The sequence below is a fragment of the Thamnophis sirtalis genome, unplaced genomic scaffold, assembly GCF_051295495.1.
Source record: "Thamnophis sirtalis isolate CommonGarterSnake01/CBP01778 unplaced genomic scaffold, rThaSir2_p1.2 scaffold_8, whole genome shotgun sequence".
Lineage (NCBI taxonomy): Eukaryota > Metazoa > Chordata > Lepidosauria > Squamata > Natricidae > Thamnophis > Thamnophis sirtalis.
Genome location: NW_028261388.1, coordinates 69,154,352 through 69,168,800, shown reverse-complemented (window position 1 = coordinate 69,168,800; position 14,449 = coordinate 69,154,352). Strand labels below are relative to the sequence as shown.

Genomic DNA, 14,449 nt, shown 5'->3' with positions numbered 1-14,449 from the left:
AACTTCCTTTGGAGTTTTCAAATCTAGCCTTTAAAGAAAACGATTAGATAGAAACATCTTTCAAACCTTATTTATATTGATCCTGAAATCAGACACATCTGTATAGTAGCAGTCTATCAGGAAAGTCTAATTTTCTACTCAGATTTCCAGCAAATTCCAATTGAAAACATGAAATCTTTTCATCCTATAAAACTTTACTTAGTGCATTCTGTTCAGACAGATTAAATCAGATGAGAAATTGTTTAATCCAAGAACAGACGAGTCTTCAGGATTCATGAATAGACACAACTATGATACTGAGGGAATGTAAATAACTCATAGATGAAATAGGAATTGAAGGATTGGATTATCTCAGGAAGTTAAATCCTAAGTAGTGATGAGAAAGGTGAGGATTCAAGTGAGATCACATCAAAAACAAATTCCTGGTCCAGTGAGGGCAATGTGACTCAAACAAAGTATAAAAGCCCAATAACAGATACTCAATAACTGTTGCAAACTGACTTGATAAGGAAGGATCCATATGAGGTGGTGTTGAAAAGAAATCCAAGGGGGAAAAAAACTATTAAAGTTTCACCAAGTAGATATTATTTATCCATTTAGGGCCAATGTTAGGATTCGAGTCCGTTCAAAGATTAATTTGTGTCCCTATATTCTGGAGTTGAGCAATTCTCTGTTCAGTCTTGGGCCTATATGATTTTTAAGCTTCAATATAATCAGTACAGCTATTATATTTTTTCAATGTTAATTTTTTTTATTTTGCCAATTTCACTCCCAATGTAATAGTCAACAGTATTAACAGTCAAATGGTCACCTATTCCCTCATTATGTTCCACACATGTTGCTTTCTTGTCTAGAGTTCTCATTTAAGCTAAGTTGTAAAGATGTACCATGAGGCTAAAAATGTTCAGATACCAATATCTGAATCTTGGCTTCAAAAGCGTCAAAGCAGGTGGTACGGTTCCACCACAAAACCGCGGAAGACAAAAGCGCGCTCGATGAAAACATCGCGCTGTGATCGATAAATGCAAAAATAAAGCGAAAACCTTACCCTAACCCCCCTAAACCTAACCCTAAATCTAACCCTAAACCTAAGCCTTAACCTAACGCTAAACCTAACGCTAACCCTTAACCTAACGCTAAACGTAACCCTAACGCTCTAAACCTAACCCTAACCCTTAACCTAACCCTAACCCTAACCCTAACCCTTACCTTTATGTGAATCGGCTTGCTTTAATTTTATTTTTATTTCAATTTTTAATTTTTTCCGTCGCACTGTGATGACGTCAAATGCGCGCTTTCGTCGAGCGCGCTTTTGTGGACCGCGGTTTTGACGGGTCACGGGTGGTACATATTGGGCTTCTCTAGAAAAAAAGACTGGATAACTGCTGAACTCTTCCAAATATTCAGAGTGATCACAGAAATATGGGTATGTCACTTCCCTGAATAATATAGCAGAAATCACAAGTTTTTAAAACATGGGACAAATTCCTTTATGTATTTTGTACCTTTATGTAAATCACAAGACCTTTTTCATACTTATTTGTAATGACTTTCCCTACAGAGGTGGATTAGTGCTCCCTGGTTCTTCCAAGACTCACTGGTGTTTGCAATGCCATGACTGCATCATCTGCATAAAGCAATAAAGGTCTACTAGTCTGCAATGATTATGAGTACTGTATATGAAACTCTTCTTTGCATGAAGGCATCTATCATTGCATTAATATAGTAACTGAAAATAAATGGGGTCAGCTGACTTCATATAGTTAATTTTATTTGATTTTTTCTTAGCTTTTTCTAACTTTTAGTTGTAGGTTTTAGCCCTAGTACAATGCTGATTATTATTTATATTTAAGTGTAATTTGAGGACATAGGATGGGTTCTTAATACATAGGTTTCTCTGGAGAGGAAATCTCCTATACATTAGTGATTCTATAAATTCTTACTTTAAAAAGGATTTGAATTAAAACTACTTAAATGTAAAATAATTAACACTGCATGGGCAGCATATTCATAACTAGAAATGAGTAGCATTGAGATCCAAGAAAAACAGTCATAGCAGGAATCTGTAACTTTAATGGACACCGAAAACCTTTAGGATTTTGAATAAAGTATCCCAGAAGGGATGCTGGTTGAAATAAATTTTAAACTATTGGAATCATCCCTCTGATAATCATGCATCTCACTCTCACTTAGGGTGCTCCTATGCTCCATCATTACCGTATTTTTCAGAGTATAAGACGCACCAAAGTATAAGATGCGCCAAGGTTTTGAAGAGGCAAATTTAAAAAAAAGTAGGTAGGTAGGTAGAGGGATAGAAAGAGAGAGAAATACAATAGATAGGGAGGGAGGGAGAGAGTGAGTGTAGGTAGGTATGTATATATGGAGGGATGGAGAGAGAGAGAGAGGGGGGGGAGATAGATAGTAGATAGGGAGGGAGAGAGAGAGAGTAGGTAGGTAGATAGATGTTTCCAGGTGTATTTATCCATGTGGCGAAGAAGGAAATCGCTGACAATTTGCAGCACCTAAGACTTTGTTTCTGCTGACACAACACTTGATCAATGTAATTCTCATCAATCAGTTAAAGAGCTTTCCGGAAGGGGAAAAAAAAGTTTTTGCACTCTGCAAACCTCCCAAAAACGGCCCATTTTTCTTTTTAAAAAGGCATGAATAGCCTTTAGGGGGCTTGCAGAGTGCTCCTGAGGGGTGGGGGGCAAAATTGAGCAAAAAACGGCCCAGTTTTTGCTCATTTCTGCCCTCCCCAGCCTCCAGCTCTCTGAAAGCCTCCATAAGGGTATGCGCAGCCATTTTGGTGAAGGGGGCGGGGCTTTGGGAGGCAAAAAGTGCTGTATTCAATGTATAAGACGCACCCAGATTTTCAGCTTCTTTTTTGAGGGAAAAAGGTGCGTCTTATACTCCAAAAATATGTTCTTTCTGCACAGGCTCCTCTCCCTCATCTCTCTCTGTCTTTCCCAAGAAGCTTCTGTTCTTCTGCCTGTTGCCCCCTCTTTAAGAAAAAATAATAATTAGGAAGAACACAGAGATTTGCCAAAAACTGGGAAAGTTAACTATGGAGCCAGTTCAGGATGTAAAATTCAGTGGAGGAATTACTTCTTAGAATATTTTTATTTTTATTTAATTTTCCCTCACTTATTTGAAAGTCATAGATTTGAAGGTTATTCATTAAATAAGAAAATATACTTCTGTTCTGAACTGGTACCATCTCTAACTTATGCCATCTTACCTTTAATTCAAATACTGGAGTATCTATTGTCTCAGCTCCATGACGTTTGAAGCATTGAGTAATGATATTGAAGACTTTTTCTCTGATAGCCATCTGTTTGGGATTATAATCCCGAGTACCCTGAAAGCAAAAATGAAACGTTGGAAGAAAACCAAAACTGAATACTGAATGGTGAGATTTTATTGGTGAGTAGCAACAAGAAAGGAGAAACTATATCTAAGTAGAAACTGTCCAATGTCTTCCTTTTGCTTATGAAAAATCAAAGGGAAAAAAGAGGAAGCACTCCTTAAAGCCAACCTCCATTGTGTTGAAACCTATGGGAGAATTACTATGGCCTTCTTATCCAATTTTAAACAATTGCATGCAATCCAGGGCACCATAGTTTTTTATACAGGAAAAGCCTTTACTATTAAAAGGAAAGTCCTCCACTTTAGCACATATGCTAGATACAAAAAAACAAAACAAAACACAACAGTACAGCCTTGGTGGTGGTAAGAGGATGCTGATAATGCTGACAATAAAGAAGATTCCACTTATGACAAATTAGACAGTGTCATAACCACATCCTATTTTATAGATTTTAGATAGTGTGCAATAGAGTCTTATATCACTCACCTGAGCCTGAAGTTTTCAGATCATAACTTAAATGGGGAAGAAAATGCATCTGGCATGACAGTCAAGCCTGTTTTTTTAAGAACTACAAAGCTTATAAACAGATACATTCAGTTATAAAACACCAGCAAAATGTAGAAATCTTTTTATATGACTGTATCTTTCCATTATTATGTTAGCAACTCCATTTTATTATCATATTTAGGAATAAAACCTTCATCTTGCTTTATATTTTCCCATATCTAGGTATCTGATTTTTCCTAGTAAAAATCTTTAAAAAATTTTCCTAGACAAAAAGTCTTTTGTCCCACTTCTCTATTCCTATCTTCTCCTTTTTCTTTATTTTAACACCTCCACTCCCATCAATTTTCCCCCAGCCACTCCCACAAACATATTTTATTTTTCTCTTTGTTGGGGCAGTCTCCTAGTTCAATTTTCCTTATACCACTAACAACCTTCAAAACCACTTTTGTCTGTTTTTATTCCCTTTTGTTGGGACACCTCCTCTTTTTACTGTTTTCCCTATACCGCTGCCCAGGCTGATGGAGTTTTTTGTCTGCTTTTTATTTCCCTCTGTTTCTCCCCCTTTGTTGCCTTGCCCCCCTTCTTCTTCTCTGAGTTCTTCTTTAGATCTCCGCTTCCCTGGGTTCAGAATTCCATTTAGGCTTGATTTTAATGATTTATGCACATTTTTTATAATTTCACGTAGTTCTTCTAATTCCCAGTTTTCCATGGTCCAGTTCCAAAGTTATAGTTAGTTATACTTGTTCTTGTTTCAGAGTTCTAATCCACCTTAAGTTTATCTACTTCAACTGCTACGGAGAAACGCAATTGGAGCCATTTTAGTCTTTTGTTCTTCACCGCTATCCAGTTCCAAGATTGCAGTTAGTTATGCAAGTCTTATTTCAAAAATTCTGGTCCGCTTTAAATTTAGTAAATCCAAGTAATTTGAAACTGGAAGAGAAGCTGACACCATCTTAATATTTTGCAGAAAAGAGAAAAAAAAGAAGAGAGAGAAGAAAAAAAGAAACTTTCATATTTCCCAGTTGAGTGTGATGTTTTAGTCTTTCCTTTAATAACTGCTCAAAATAAATCACTTGTAGCAAGTTTGTAATCAGCCAAGAGTTTTTTTTGCCGCCTTCTAATTTATGGCAGTTGGTTGATTAAAACTTCCCACACAGGCAAGGTTAAGTTATCCATTATCAGAAAGAAGACATGCTTTTTTCTTGTTTATATTTGCTGGGAGGAATTCTAACAAAGTAAAAGTAAACTTCGGGATCCAAAACCAGATTTATAATTGCGTGGGTTTGTCACTTGTCTGCTTTTTATCCTTTTGTCTGAAAGCGTTTCAAACAAAGAGCTTCTGGGGGGGGGGGGGCTGGTGTTACAACCCTCCACCTTCCTTTCTTCCTTTTCTTTTGGATCTGACCATCAATATGACTTATGTTCTCAAAATTTCTTTGCCTTTTCCATTTTTAATTTATAGTTGTGGGTTAGATAAATTTCCTTACCCGGCCCTTGACAAAAAGCCAGCATCTTTTCAGCCATGTTGATGGCTGCCGCTCCAACTCGAATTCATAGGCAAATCTCTAACCCATGAGGGATCTATTGCTTCCTTCAGGGTCCGATGAGACGCTGCCCTTCTTCGCCCCCCACCTCCAGTGAGGGTTCTGATTCAAAAGAATCTCGGAGATGGTTTGTCAGACAGGGCTCATGTGAGACTCTTAGGAGCCCACACACCCCACGTCTGTCCAGCTGGAGAACTGCCTGTCGACCACAGATCCATTATTTTGAAGTGTCTATAGAACTGTATATCTTAGCAAAATATTTTTGTTTTATTTTATAAAATTATATCATTTTGTATCTCCCTTAAGGACTGTGATAAAATGATTGTAAAAATGGATCCAGCCACATGACTTACTTAATGACAGCACTGCTTAGTGACCAAAATTCCAGTCCCAAGTCAAGGTCATATGTCAAGGACTATCCTGTACAACTTTTGCTAAGTATTTTGCTTACTGAACACTTTATTTAGCTTACAAAAGTACAAAGATAGAAAACTTGCTTCAAAGTCTTTCCAGTGTTAGAGGTTAAAAGGAAACTGGGCAAGTATTGCACCCAGAAATGTGTATACTAAAGATAAATTTCTTCATTAAAAAAAAATCTATCATAGCTGCAGTAGATTCTAAAGCTGGGGCTTATACAGATGAAAATCTAGTACATGTGTGGCACAGAGACCATAATGAAGAATCATCAAATTCCCAAAAAGTCTTTTTGGTAGCATAAAACTGAATACAGGTAGTCCTTATGACCACAATGAAACCAAAATTTCTGTTACCAAGCACGACAGTTGTTAACTGAGTTGTGCCCCATTTTATGACTTTCTTGCCACAGTTGTCAAATAAATCACTGCAGTTAAGTGAATTGTTCAGTTATTAAGCAAATCTGGCTTCCCCTATTACTTTGCCTGATGGAAGCCAGCTGGGAAAGTTACAAATGATGATCATATGACTCTGAGACATACTGTCATAAATACATGTTAGTTGCCAAGTGTCCAAATTTTGATCATGAAACCATGGGGATGCCGCAATGGTCATAACTGTAAAAACGGTTATAAGTGCTATTGTAACTTTGATCAGGGATTAAACAAATGTAAAAGACTACCTGTAAATGTTAAGTGTTACACAAAAAGCAATGTTTTGGAAAAAGAGGAAAAGTTGAAGAGTTTACCTTAGGTGTCTTCAAAACAAATTTATGCTTGCCTTCTTCAGGATGCATTGCTGACTTCATCTCTAGCAGCTTTGACACTTGCTTTGTAATCTGAAATATATTATTTTTAATCACTGTAAATTATGTATATATTAATTGTTACAATGCACAACTTTTTCCTTTATTGTATTCAAGTATCTTTTTTTTATATTGTCTTACTGCACATTTAACTTTTTTTTTCATGGCTGAACACAGCCATCACTTCTTCCCTCTTTAAACTTCTAAGAAAATTACTTAAATATGTAAGTGCTAAAAAAACCAAAAATTTCCTAGAAAGCTAGTATAATAGGAAATGTTTACTTTTAACTAGGGGTGATATAGAAATACCCAATATTACACCAAGAAAAACAAACATATATACTATATGGACAATATTCTCCCCAGTAAAGACTATATACTGGTGCTGTTTCTTTCTTTCCCAACAACATATGCCGTATTTTTCAGAGTATAAGGCGCACCTTTTTCCCCCCAAAAAAGAGGCTGAAAATCTGGGTGTGTCTTGTACACCGAATATAGCATTTATTGTCCCCCGAAGCCCCGCTCCTTCACCAAAATGGCCATGCATACTTTTATGGAGGCTTTCAGAGAGCTCCTGGGGGCTGGGGAGAGCAGAAATGAGCAAAAAATGGTCCATTTTTCCCCCTCCCAGCTCCACTCTATAAACTTCCATAAGGCTATGCATGCAATTTTTTTCACAAAAAACAGGCCTGGTTTCACAAAAAACGGATTGTCTTTTGCTTGTTTTTAGCCCCCCCCCCCAGCACTCTGCAAGTCCCCCCCCCCCGGGCTATTCATGCCTTTTTTGTGGGGGGGAAAACGGGCCATTTTTGGGAGGTTTGCAGAGTGCAAAAACTTTTTTTTTCCTTTTGGAAAGCTCTTTAACTGATTGATGAGAATTACATTGATCAAGTGCTGTGCCAGCAGAAACACCTACCTATCTACTGTATTTCTCTCTCTATTTCTCTCTCTCTATTCATCTACCTTCCTACCTACCTACACACACACACTCTCTCTCCCTACTTACCTAGTGTATTTCTCTCTCTCCCTTTATCTATCTACCTACCTACCTACTCTCTCTCCCTATCTACTGTATTTCTCTCTCTCTCTCTCTACCTACACTCTCTCTCCCTACCTACTGTATTTCTCTCTCTCTCTCTACCTGCACTCTCTCTCCCTACCTACTGTATTTCTCTCTCTCTCTCTACCTGCACTCTCTCTCCCTACCTACTGTATTTCTCTCTCTCTATCCCTCTACCTACCAACCTACCTACTCCCTTTCTCTCCCTATCTATCCTGCATTTCTCTATTTCTTTCTATTTCTCTCTCTCTATCCCTCTCCCTCCCTCCCTCCCTAACTACACTCTCTGTCCCTACCTACTGTATTTCTCTATTTCTCTCTCTATTCCTTTATCTACCTACCTCCCTACCTACTGTATTTCTCTCTCTCTATCCCTCTACCTACCAACCTACCTACTCCCTTTCTCTCCCTATCTATCCTGCATTTCTCTATTTCTTTCTATTTCTCTCTCTCTATCCCTCTCCCTCCCTCCCTCCCTAACTACACTCTCTGTCCCTACCTACTGTATTTCTCTATTTCTCTCTCTATTCCTTTATCTACCTACCTACCTACCTACCTGCTTTCTCTCCCTCCCTACCTACTGTATTTCTCTCTCTTTCTCTCCCTCTCTATCCCTCTATCTACCTACCTACTTTAAAAAAAATTGCCTCTTCAAAATCTTGGTGCGTCTTCTACTCCGAAAATACAGTAAGCATACGTCTTACAGTATAACATTTCATTTACATTTTTGAAAACCTGTTTATTTATTTTGCTTTTTAGATATACTAAACTAGCTTTGTAAAGATTTGGTATCAATTTTACACCATATTGAGGTATGCAAAATTAAAATCACTGAAGAACTACATACATGTAACAAGAGCTTGTTACATGGCTTCCTTTGTGATTTTGAGCAGTGTTTTTCAACCTTTTTTGTGCAAAGGCACACTTTTTTCATGAAAAAAATCACGAGGCACACCACCATTAGAAAATGTTAAAAAAAATTAACTCTGTGCCTATATTGACTATATATAAAGTAATTTTCCCACGGCACACCTTACACTATGTCATGGCACACTAGTGTGCCGCGGCACAGTGGTTGAAAAACACTGATTTTGAGGACTACCTATATTTAATGAGCAAAGAATGAGAAAGGTAAATAGAGGTGAGGAAAAAGTTTCAATTGGACAGTGTAATGGCAGACTTCCAGGGCCAGTGCTTATCATTATAAAGGTCTCTTCAGTCAACCTCAGGTCCTCCTGAGTATACAAAAACCTCCATGTAATTTTCTTGGCAACCACATGACCATGTTGCCTTCTGGTTTTAAGGCTTCCCAACCTACTCTGGGATTTCCTGAGATGTCCAGTTCAACTCTATGCTGCTTGATTTTTGACAAAATATGTTGTCACTTTGCTGTAGTTTATTTTGAAAGACAGAGTAGCCCAAATATTTGCTATAATGTCTATGCTCAAATGTTATGTCAACTTGAGACTTGTACTGACTGCGTTTTCTTTCACCTGTACAGTACGCAATCAATCAGAATAGAGCTGGAAGGGATCTTGGAGGTCTTCTAGTCCAACCCCCTGCTCAAGCAGGAGACCATATAATCATTTCAGACAAGTGACTGACTGTCCAATCCCTTCTTAAAAACCTCCAACTCCTGATGGCAAACTGCTCCACTGGTTAATTGTCCTCACTATTAGGAAGTTTCTTCTAAGTTCCAGGTTGCTTTTCTCCTTGATTAGTTCCCATCCATTATTTCTTGTCCTGCCTACAGGTGCTTTGGTATAAAAGTTGACCCCCTCCTCTTTGTGACAGCCTCTGGAATACTGGAACGCTGCTATCAAGTCACCCTAGATCTTCTTTTGTCTAGACTAGCCAAACTCAAATCCTGCAATCGTTCTTCATATGTTTTAGTCTCCAAGACCTTTAATCATCTTAGTTGCTCTTCTTTGCACTTTTCCCAAAGTCTCAACATCTTTTTTGTAATGTGGTGACCAAAACTGGATGCAGTATTCCAGGTGTGGCCTTACTAAGGCTTTACAAAGCGGTACATGACTCATCTACATTCTCACCGTGGTTTTACAAATTATTTGCCGCTGCATTGTGCACTTTCAATATACTGTATCAAGAACCAATGCAGAAACTCCCAAACAGCAAGACTCTTGCCCAGTAATAATTATGAAAGCTGTCTCACCAGCCCAATCTACGCATTAGAAAGGGTGATCTGTGGCACCCTATGTTATGGATATAGAGCAAGTACAGGTCAGTTGGAGTGTCTCTCTCCTCCACTTTATGAAAATTACGGACCTCCGAAATCTGGAATATGGAAAAAGATTGTCCATGAAGTAGTCGCGTTCATCCTCTTACCTCTTCCGGGCTAGCCTTCTCCTGCTTAAGGCGCCGCACCGTATCCGCCTGCTTCCTCAGCGCCTCTTCCTCAGCCATGATGATGACCCTCCTCGCCGACGGTAAAAATTAAAAAAGGAGAGAAATGTGAGAGCCACCAGCCACTCTGCCCGCTTCCTCACCCGCAGAATGAATTTACTCTCTTGCTCTCCTACGCATGCGTACTGCTTTATGTTGCGGCAGCTGAATCTGCCCACACTGCCCAACTCAGTGTGCAGCGGGCGAAATTGGACGAATGGGAGCTGGATGATGCAAGAGAAAATAGCGAAGAGAGGAAGTGACGTTCTAAACTTTATTCCCCTTTCCTTGGCAACTTTAAGACTTGTGGACTTCAACTCCCAGAGTTCCTCAGCCAGCTGGCTGAGGAACTCTGGGAGTTGAAGTCCACAGGTCTTAAAGTTGCCAAGGTTGGAGACCTGCTCCTAGTAATTCCGTTTTCTTTCTTTGTTTTAGAAGTTGCGGTCCTGTTAATCTCTGTTCAGAAATAAGATCCTTTGACGTCAGGAAACCATACGTTAATCTTAAAACACATTTATAGAAGAAAAGTGCAGGAACTGTACTTGCACATTTTCGTAAGTCATTTAATTACACTGTGTCATAATATAGTCTATTGGCTTTAGATTGTGTTGTATGATCTCATGCAGTTGCGATTATTTCAGGCAAACAAGGTTTAGTGTAATCTATGAAACCAGGTAATGGCTAATTCTACAGAAAGGCCGTTTGGTAAGCAGTTACTTGTCTGGTGTCAGAACTTCATATGAAGCCACCATAAGCTAGGAATAAGGAGGATTGCACAAAGGCCGAGATGGGCTGCAGCAACCCCCAAACTATCTCATCTTTGAGATCTCCCTACCAAAATTTAGCAGTTTTCTCTGTATTTTTAAGAAACTATTAGGATCAATTTAAAATACCCATTTCATTTTTTTAACCTCAACAAAAATTGCAAAATAATTTGGTCTTCCTTAACCTTACTATATCTGCTCTACTATATTATTAAAAGGAAATAGTCTAGAATATACATATGTAAATAGTGACTAGGGCTCACACTATTGAGGCAGATTAAAAAATATATTTTAATACAATTCTAAATATCGTGGCTCCCTTGCAGTGGTGGGTTCTGGATCCTGTAACAACCGGTACGGTGCAACGGAGCTCAGCGGCCACCACATGAACTTGTGCACACATGCGCAGCACGCGCATGCGTCCTTACCTCCTGCGATGCTCCGCAATGCCCCAGCTGCCCAGCGGAGCGTCTCACAGGTGCCATATGCTGCATATGTGTGCGCAGATGGCCCGTTTCCTTCAAATACAGGTAAGGAACGAGGGAGGGAGGGCCCTCCGGAGCACCATACCGGAACGGCACCGGGGGCGTACCGCCTGCAACCTCTCTTGTGATGATGGTGATACAGGAGAAGTTCATACCCACAGCTTCATACCTACTGTAAGGTTCCAGCAGTTTCCCTGAACCACTGAAATGCCAAAGAGAGTGAGACTCGAGACGAGGCTTGCAAAGAAAAGCAGCTTTTATTTATGGCCTTAGTAAAAGCTGGGTGACAAACTAAATCCAAAACATACAAACAAATGTAATGAGTAGCCACACCCTGGAAGAGTAGCTCAGAGTATTATATACATTTTAGACAGATAGAAACAAAGGTTATCCAATCAAAGAAAAAGATTCATTACCAACATGCTCTTTAAAGCGTTCTTTTGTTCAAACTCCTGTCTCTGTCTACCTTATCTATGGAGTGTGGGAAGTTATCATCCAGCCCTCTCCCAGAAAAATGAAATATCCTAGGAAATATTGAAAAGGTAGAATATTTCTCTGGATGTGAAAAGAAACATGTTTCAAAAGACAGAATAGTTGCCTATAGCTTTCTGCCCATCCCCAGCTAATGGGCCATTAAGATGGCCAGGCTAGCCCACTTTACATAATAAAGACTTCTCCTCACTGCAGCTGTAGGGGAAAGGGATATTACTCAACTCTCCACATGGCATCTGAGAACTCATCTATATCTGAGAACTCATCACAGCCTAGAGAGTAGCCCCCTGCATGGCACGATGGGAGTCTGATAACCAGTCAGAATACATTTCTTACACAGGAACAGGAAACAGAGAGGTGGGACTAAACATGGTATAAAAGCCTAGCAAGCCCCTTCCTCAGTCCTTCCTTCTCTTCTTCTCCATCAACATTGAAACATGTGATCACCTTTTCTGTACAGGGCTCAAGCCATGTGGCCCTTTCCAACAATAAACCATCTTTCCAAGCAGCCTCCATGTCTCCAGTGTCTTCTTCCTCGCTTGGAGCTGAACCCAAAAGGACATTTCTTTCAACAGGAGTATTCCTATAGCCTTGTGTAGGGGGTGGCTGCCCCCCTTTGCCAAGTTGTTTTTCCGGCAGATTACTTTAAGGATTTATGAGCCAGGAAAACTCCCTAGTTTGGTTCCTTTATCTATGTTTTCAAGAATGTCCCTAGCTTTGAAGCCAAGAATAGAAGTGAGATGCAGCAATGAGATAACATTCACAGTAATGCCATCCAGTATTAAGGTTCCAATTTGCTAGGCTAGAAAACAACTAATTTCTGTCATTATACAATAATATAAGCAGAAGCAAATATAGATTCATATTGATTCATATACTCCTTCACTACAAAATACCTTCCCCCTTCCCCTCTAGGCTAACCACAGAGTTTTTCAAGATTAATTTTACTTACTAATTTGGGAAATAAGTGATTAAGGAGAAACCTACAGCACTTCAAGCCACAACAAATGAAGACATAATTAGTACATTGAACTCCTTTATAGTGTCAAATGTGTATGATCCTTTGATTGAGGCATTATAAGAATATTGTGGAATATGTATAATAACTATGAAGGAGAAGGTGCTTTTAAATTGTGTATTGTTTTGTTTGTCTTTTTATCCCTTATCTGTATCCCCTTCCCTGACTTGGATTGTGAGCTGCCCTGAGTCCCCTGGGGGGGGGGGGGAGGGCAGCATATAAGTGCAATAAATTCCAATTCCAATGTTCTTAGAGAATAAGAAAATTTACACATCAGTTAGAAGCTTGTAGTAATACTCTTCTTCCACTATTATCTTCAACAAAACTTGTTGCCAGGGAATGCCTTTAATTTAAGAACTGTGGTGGTGCAGTGGTTATAATGCAATACTGTAGGCCAGTGGTTCCCAAAGTGGGTGGTACTGCCCCCTGAGGGGCGATGGGATGACTTTGGGAGACGTTAAGAGGCAAGGGGGGCAGCAGGGGGCTCTAAGAGGCAAGAGAGGTGGTAGAGGAGTGTTGGAGGTGGCCCCCTTGCAGGGCGCAATTCTGGTAGGACAAATTATGGGCAGTTCGGAGAACCGCTAAAATGCACCACAGACTGGCTCCGCCCTCACCTCCCGCTCCTCCCACTCACTCCTTTTCATACCTCGCCTGCCTAGAGGCACAAGTGCTGCTGCTGCTGCTCCCTGGTTCCCTCGCTTATCTCAACCACACAGCCCAGCAGATCTCTGCCTGGTGAGTCTTCCTTTGCTTCTATTCTAGCTATCCCCCCATGCCCCAGCCAAGGTATCTATTCTTTTCCCAAGCTATTTACCTCCGTCTGGGCTCTCCCTTGCAGAGCTGAGCCTAGCATTCAGTTTAAAATCCAGGGTGGGAGGGGGGTGGCAACAGAGTAGCCAGGAGGAGGGAAAAAAGTTTTTCTTTTTCGCCAAGCTATTTATTTTTTCACGAGGAGGGGGGGCAGAGAGGGAGGGAGAGAAAGAGGAGAGAGGAAGGGAGGAAGTCAGAGAGAGAGAGGAAGAAAAGGAGGAAGGAAGTTAGAGGGAAGGAGGAAAGAAGTGAGAGAGGGGAGGAGGGAGAAATAGAGGGAGAAAGATGGAGAGAGAGGAGAGTAAGAAAGGAGAGTGGGAAGGAGATAGGGAGAGAAAGGGGGAAGGAGGTAGGAAGAGAGAGAGGAAAGAAGAGGAAGAGAGGTGAGTGAGAGACAACTGAACTTTACTTATGAAAAGGGGTTAATTATGTCAATGGAAGAGATAGGAAACTGCATTAGTGATACATATGTCAATGCGTTGATTTGTACTAAAATGTTTAGCTTAAAAAATTATAAGGAATCACAAATGTAAGTTAAAAGTGTGGAAAATGTATGTGTGGTGACCTTTTGCATGAGTTGCATTGGGAAAAATAAAACAAAACATAATAATTAAAAAAAAAATTCCCCAAAGAGGTAAAAGGCTACATTTTGCTAGAGTTGTTCTTTGCTTCCAATCTGTTGAGGAAGGGGATTGGACTCCATTGTCTATATTTCCCTTTCCACCCCCATGGTTCTTTAGTGAAAATTATAACACGACCATATTTGTATGGGCAGTT

General features: G+C 39.8%; 1 protein-coding gene across 1 annotated transcript in view; it reads right to left on the bottom strand.

Moving 5' to 3' along the window:
- LOC106552653 (histidine--tRNA ligase, cytoplasmic) overlaps window positions 1-10,323 on the bottom strand; it is a 53,253-nt gene extending 42,930 nt beyond the window's left edge. The window contains exons 1-3 of the mRNA XM_087721847.1: window positions 10,047-10,323; window positions 6,584-6,673; window positions 3,242-3,361 (exon numbers count right to left, since the gene is read on the bottom strand). Of these exons, the coding sequence (XP_087577973.1) occupies window positions 3,242-3,361; window positions 6,584-6,673; window positions 10,047-10,124 (288 nt within the window). The 5' untranslated portion in view covers window positions 10,125-10,323. The remainder of the gene's footprint in view (window positions 1-3,241; window positions 3,362-6,583; window positions 6,674-10,046) is intronic.
- Window positions 10,324-14,449: the final 4,126 nt, after the last annotated feature.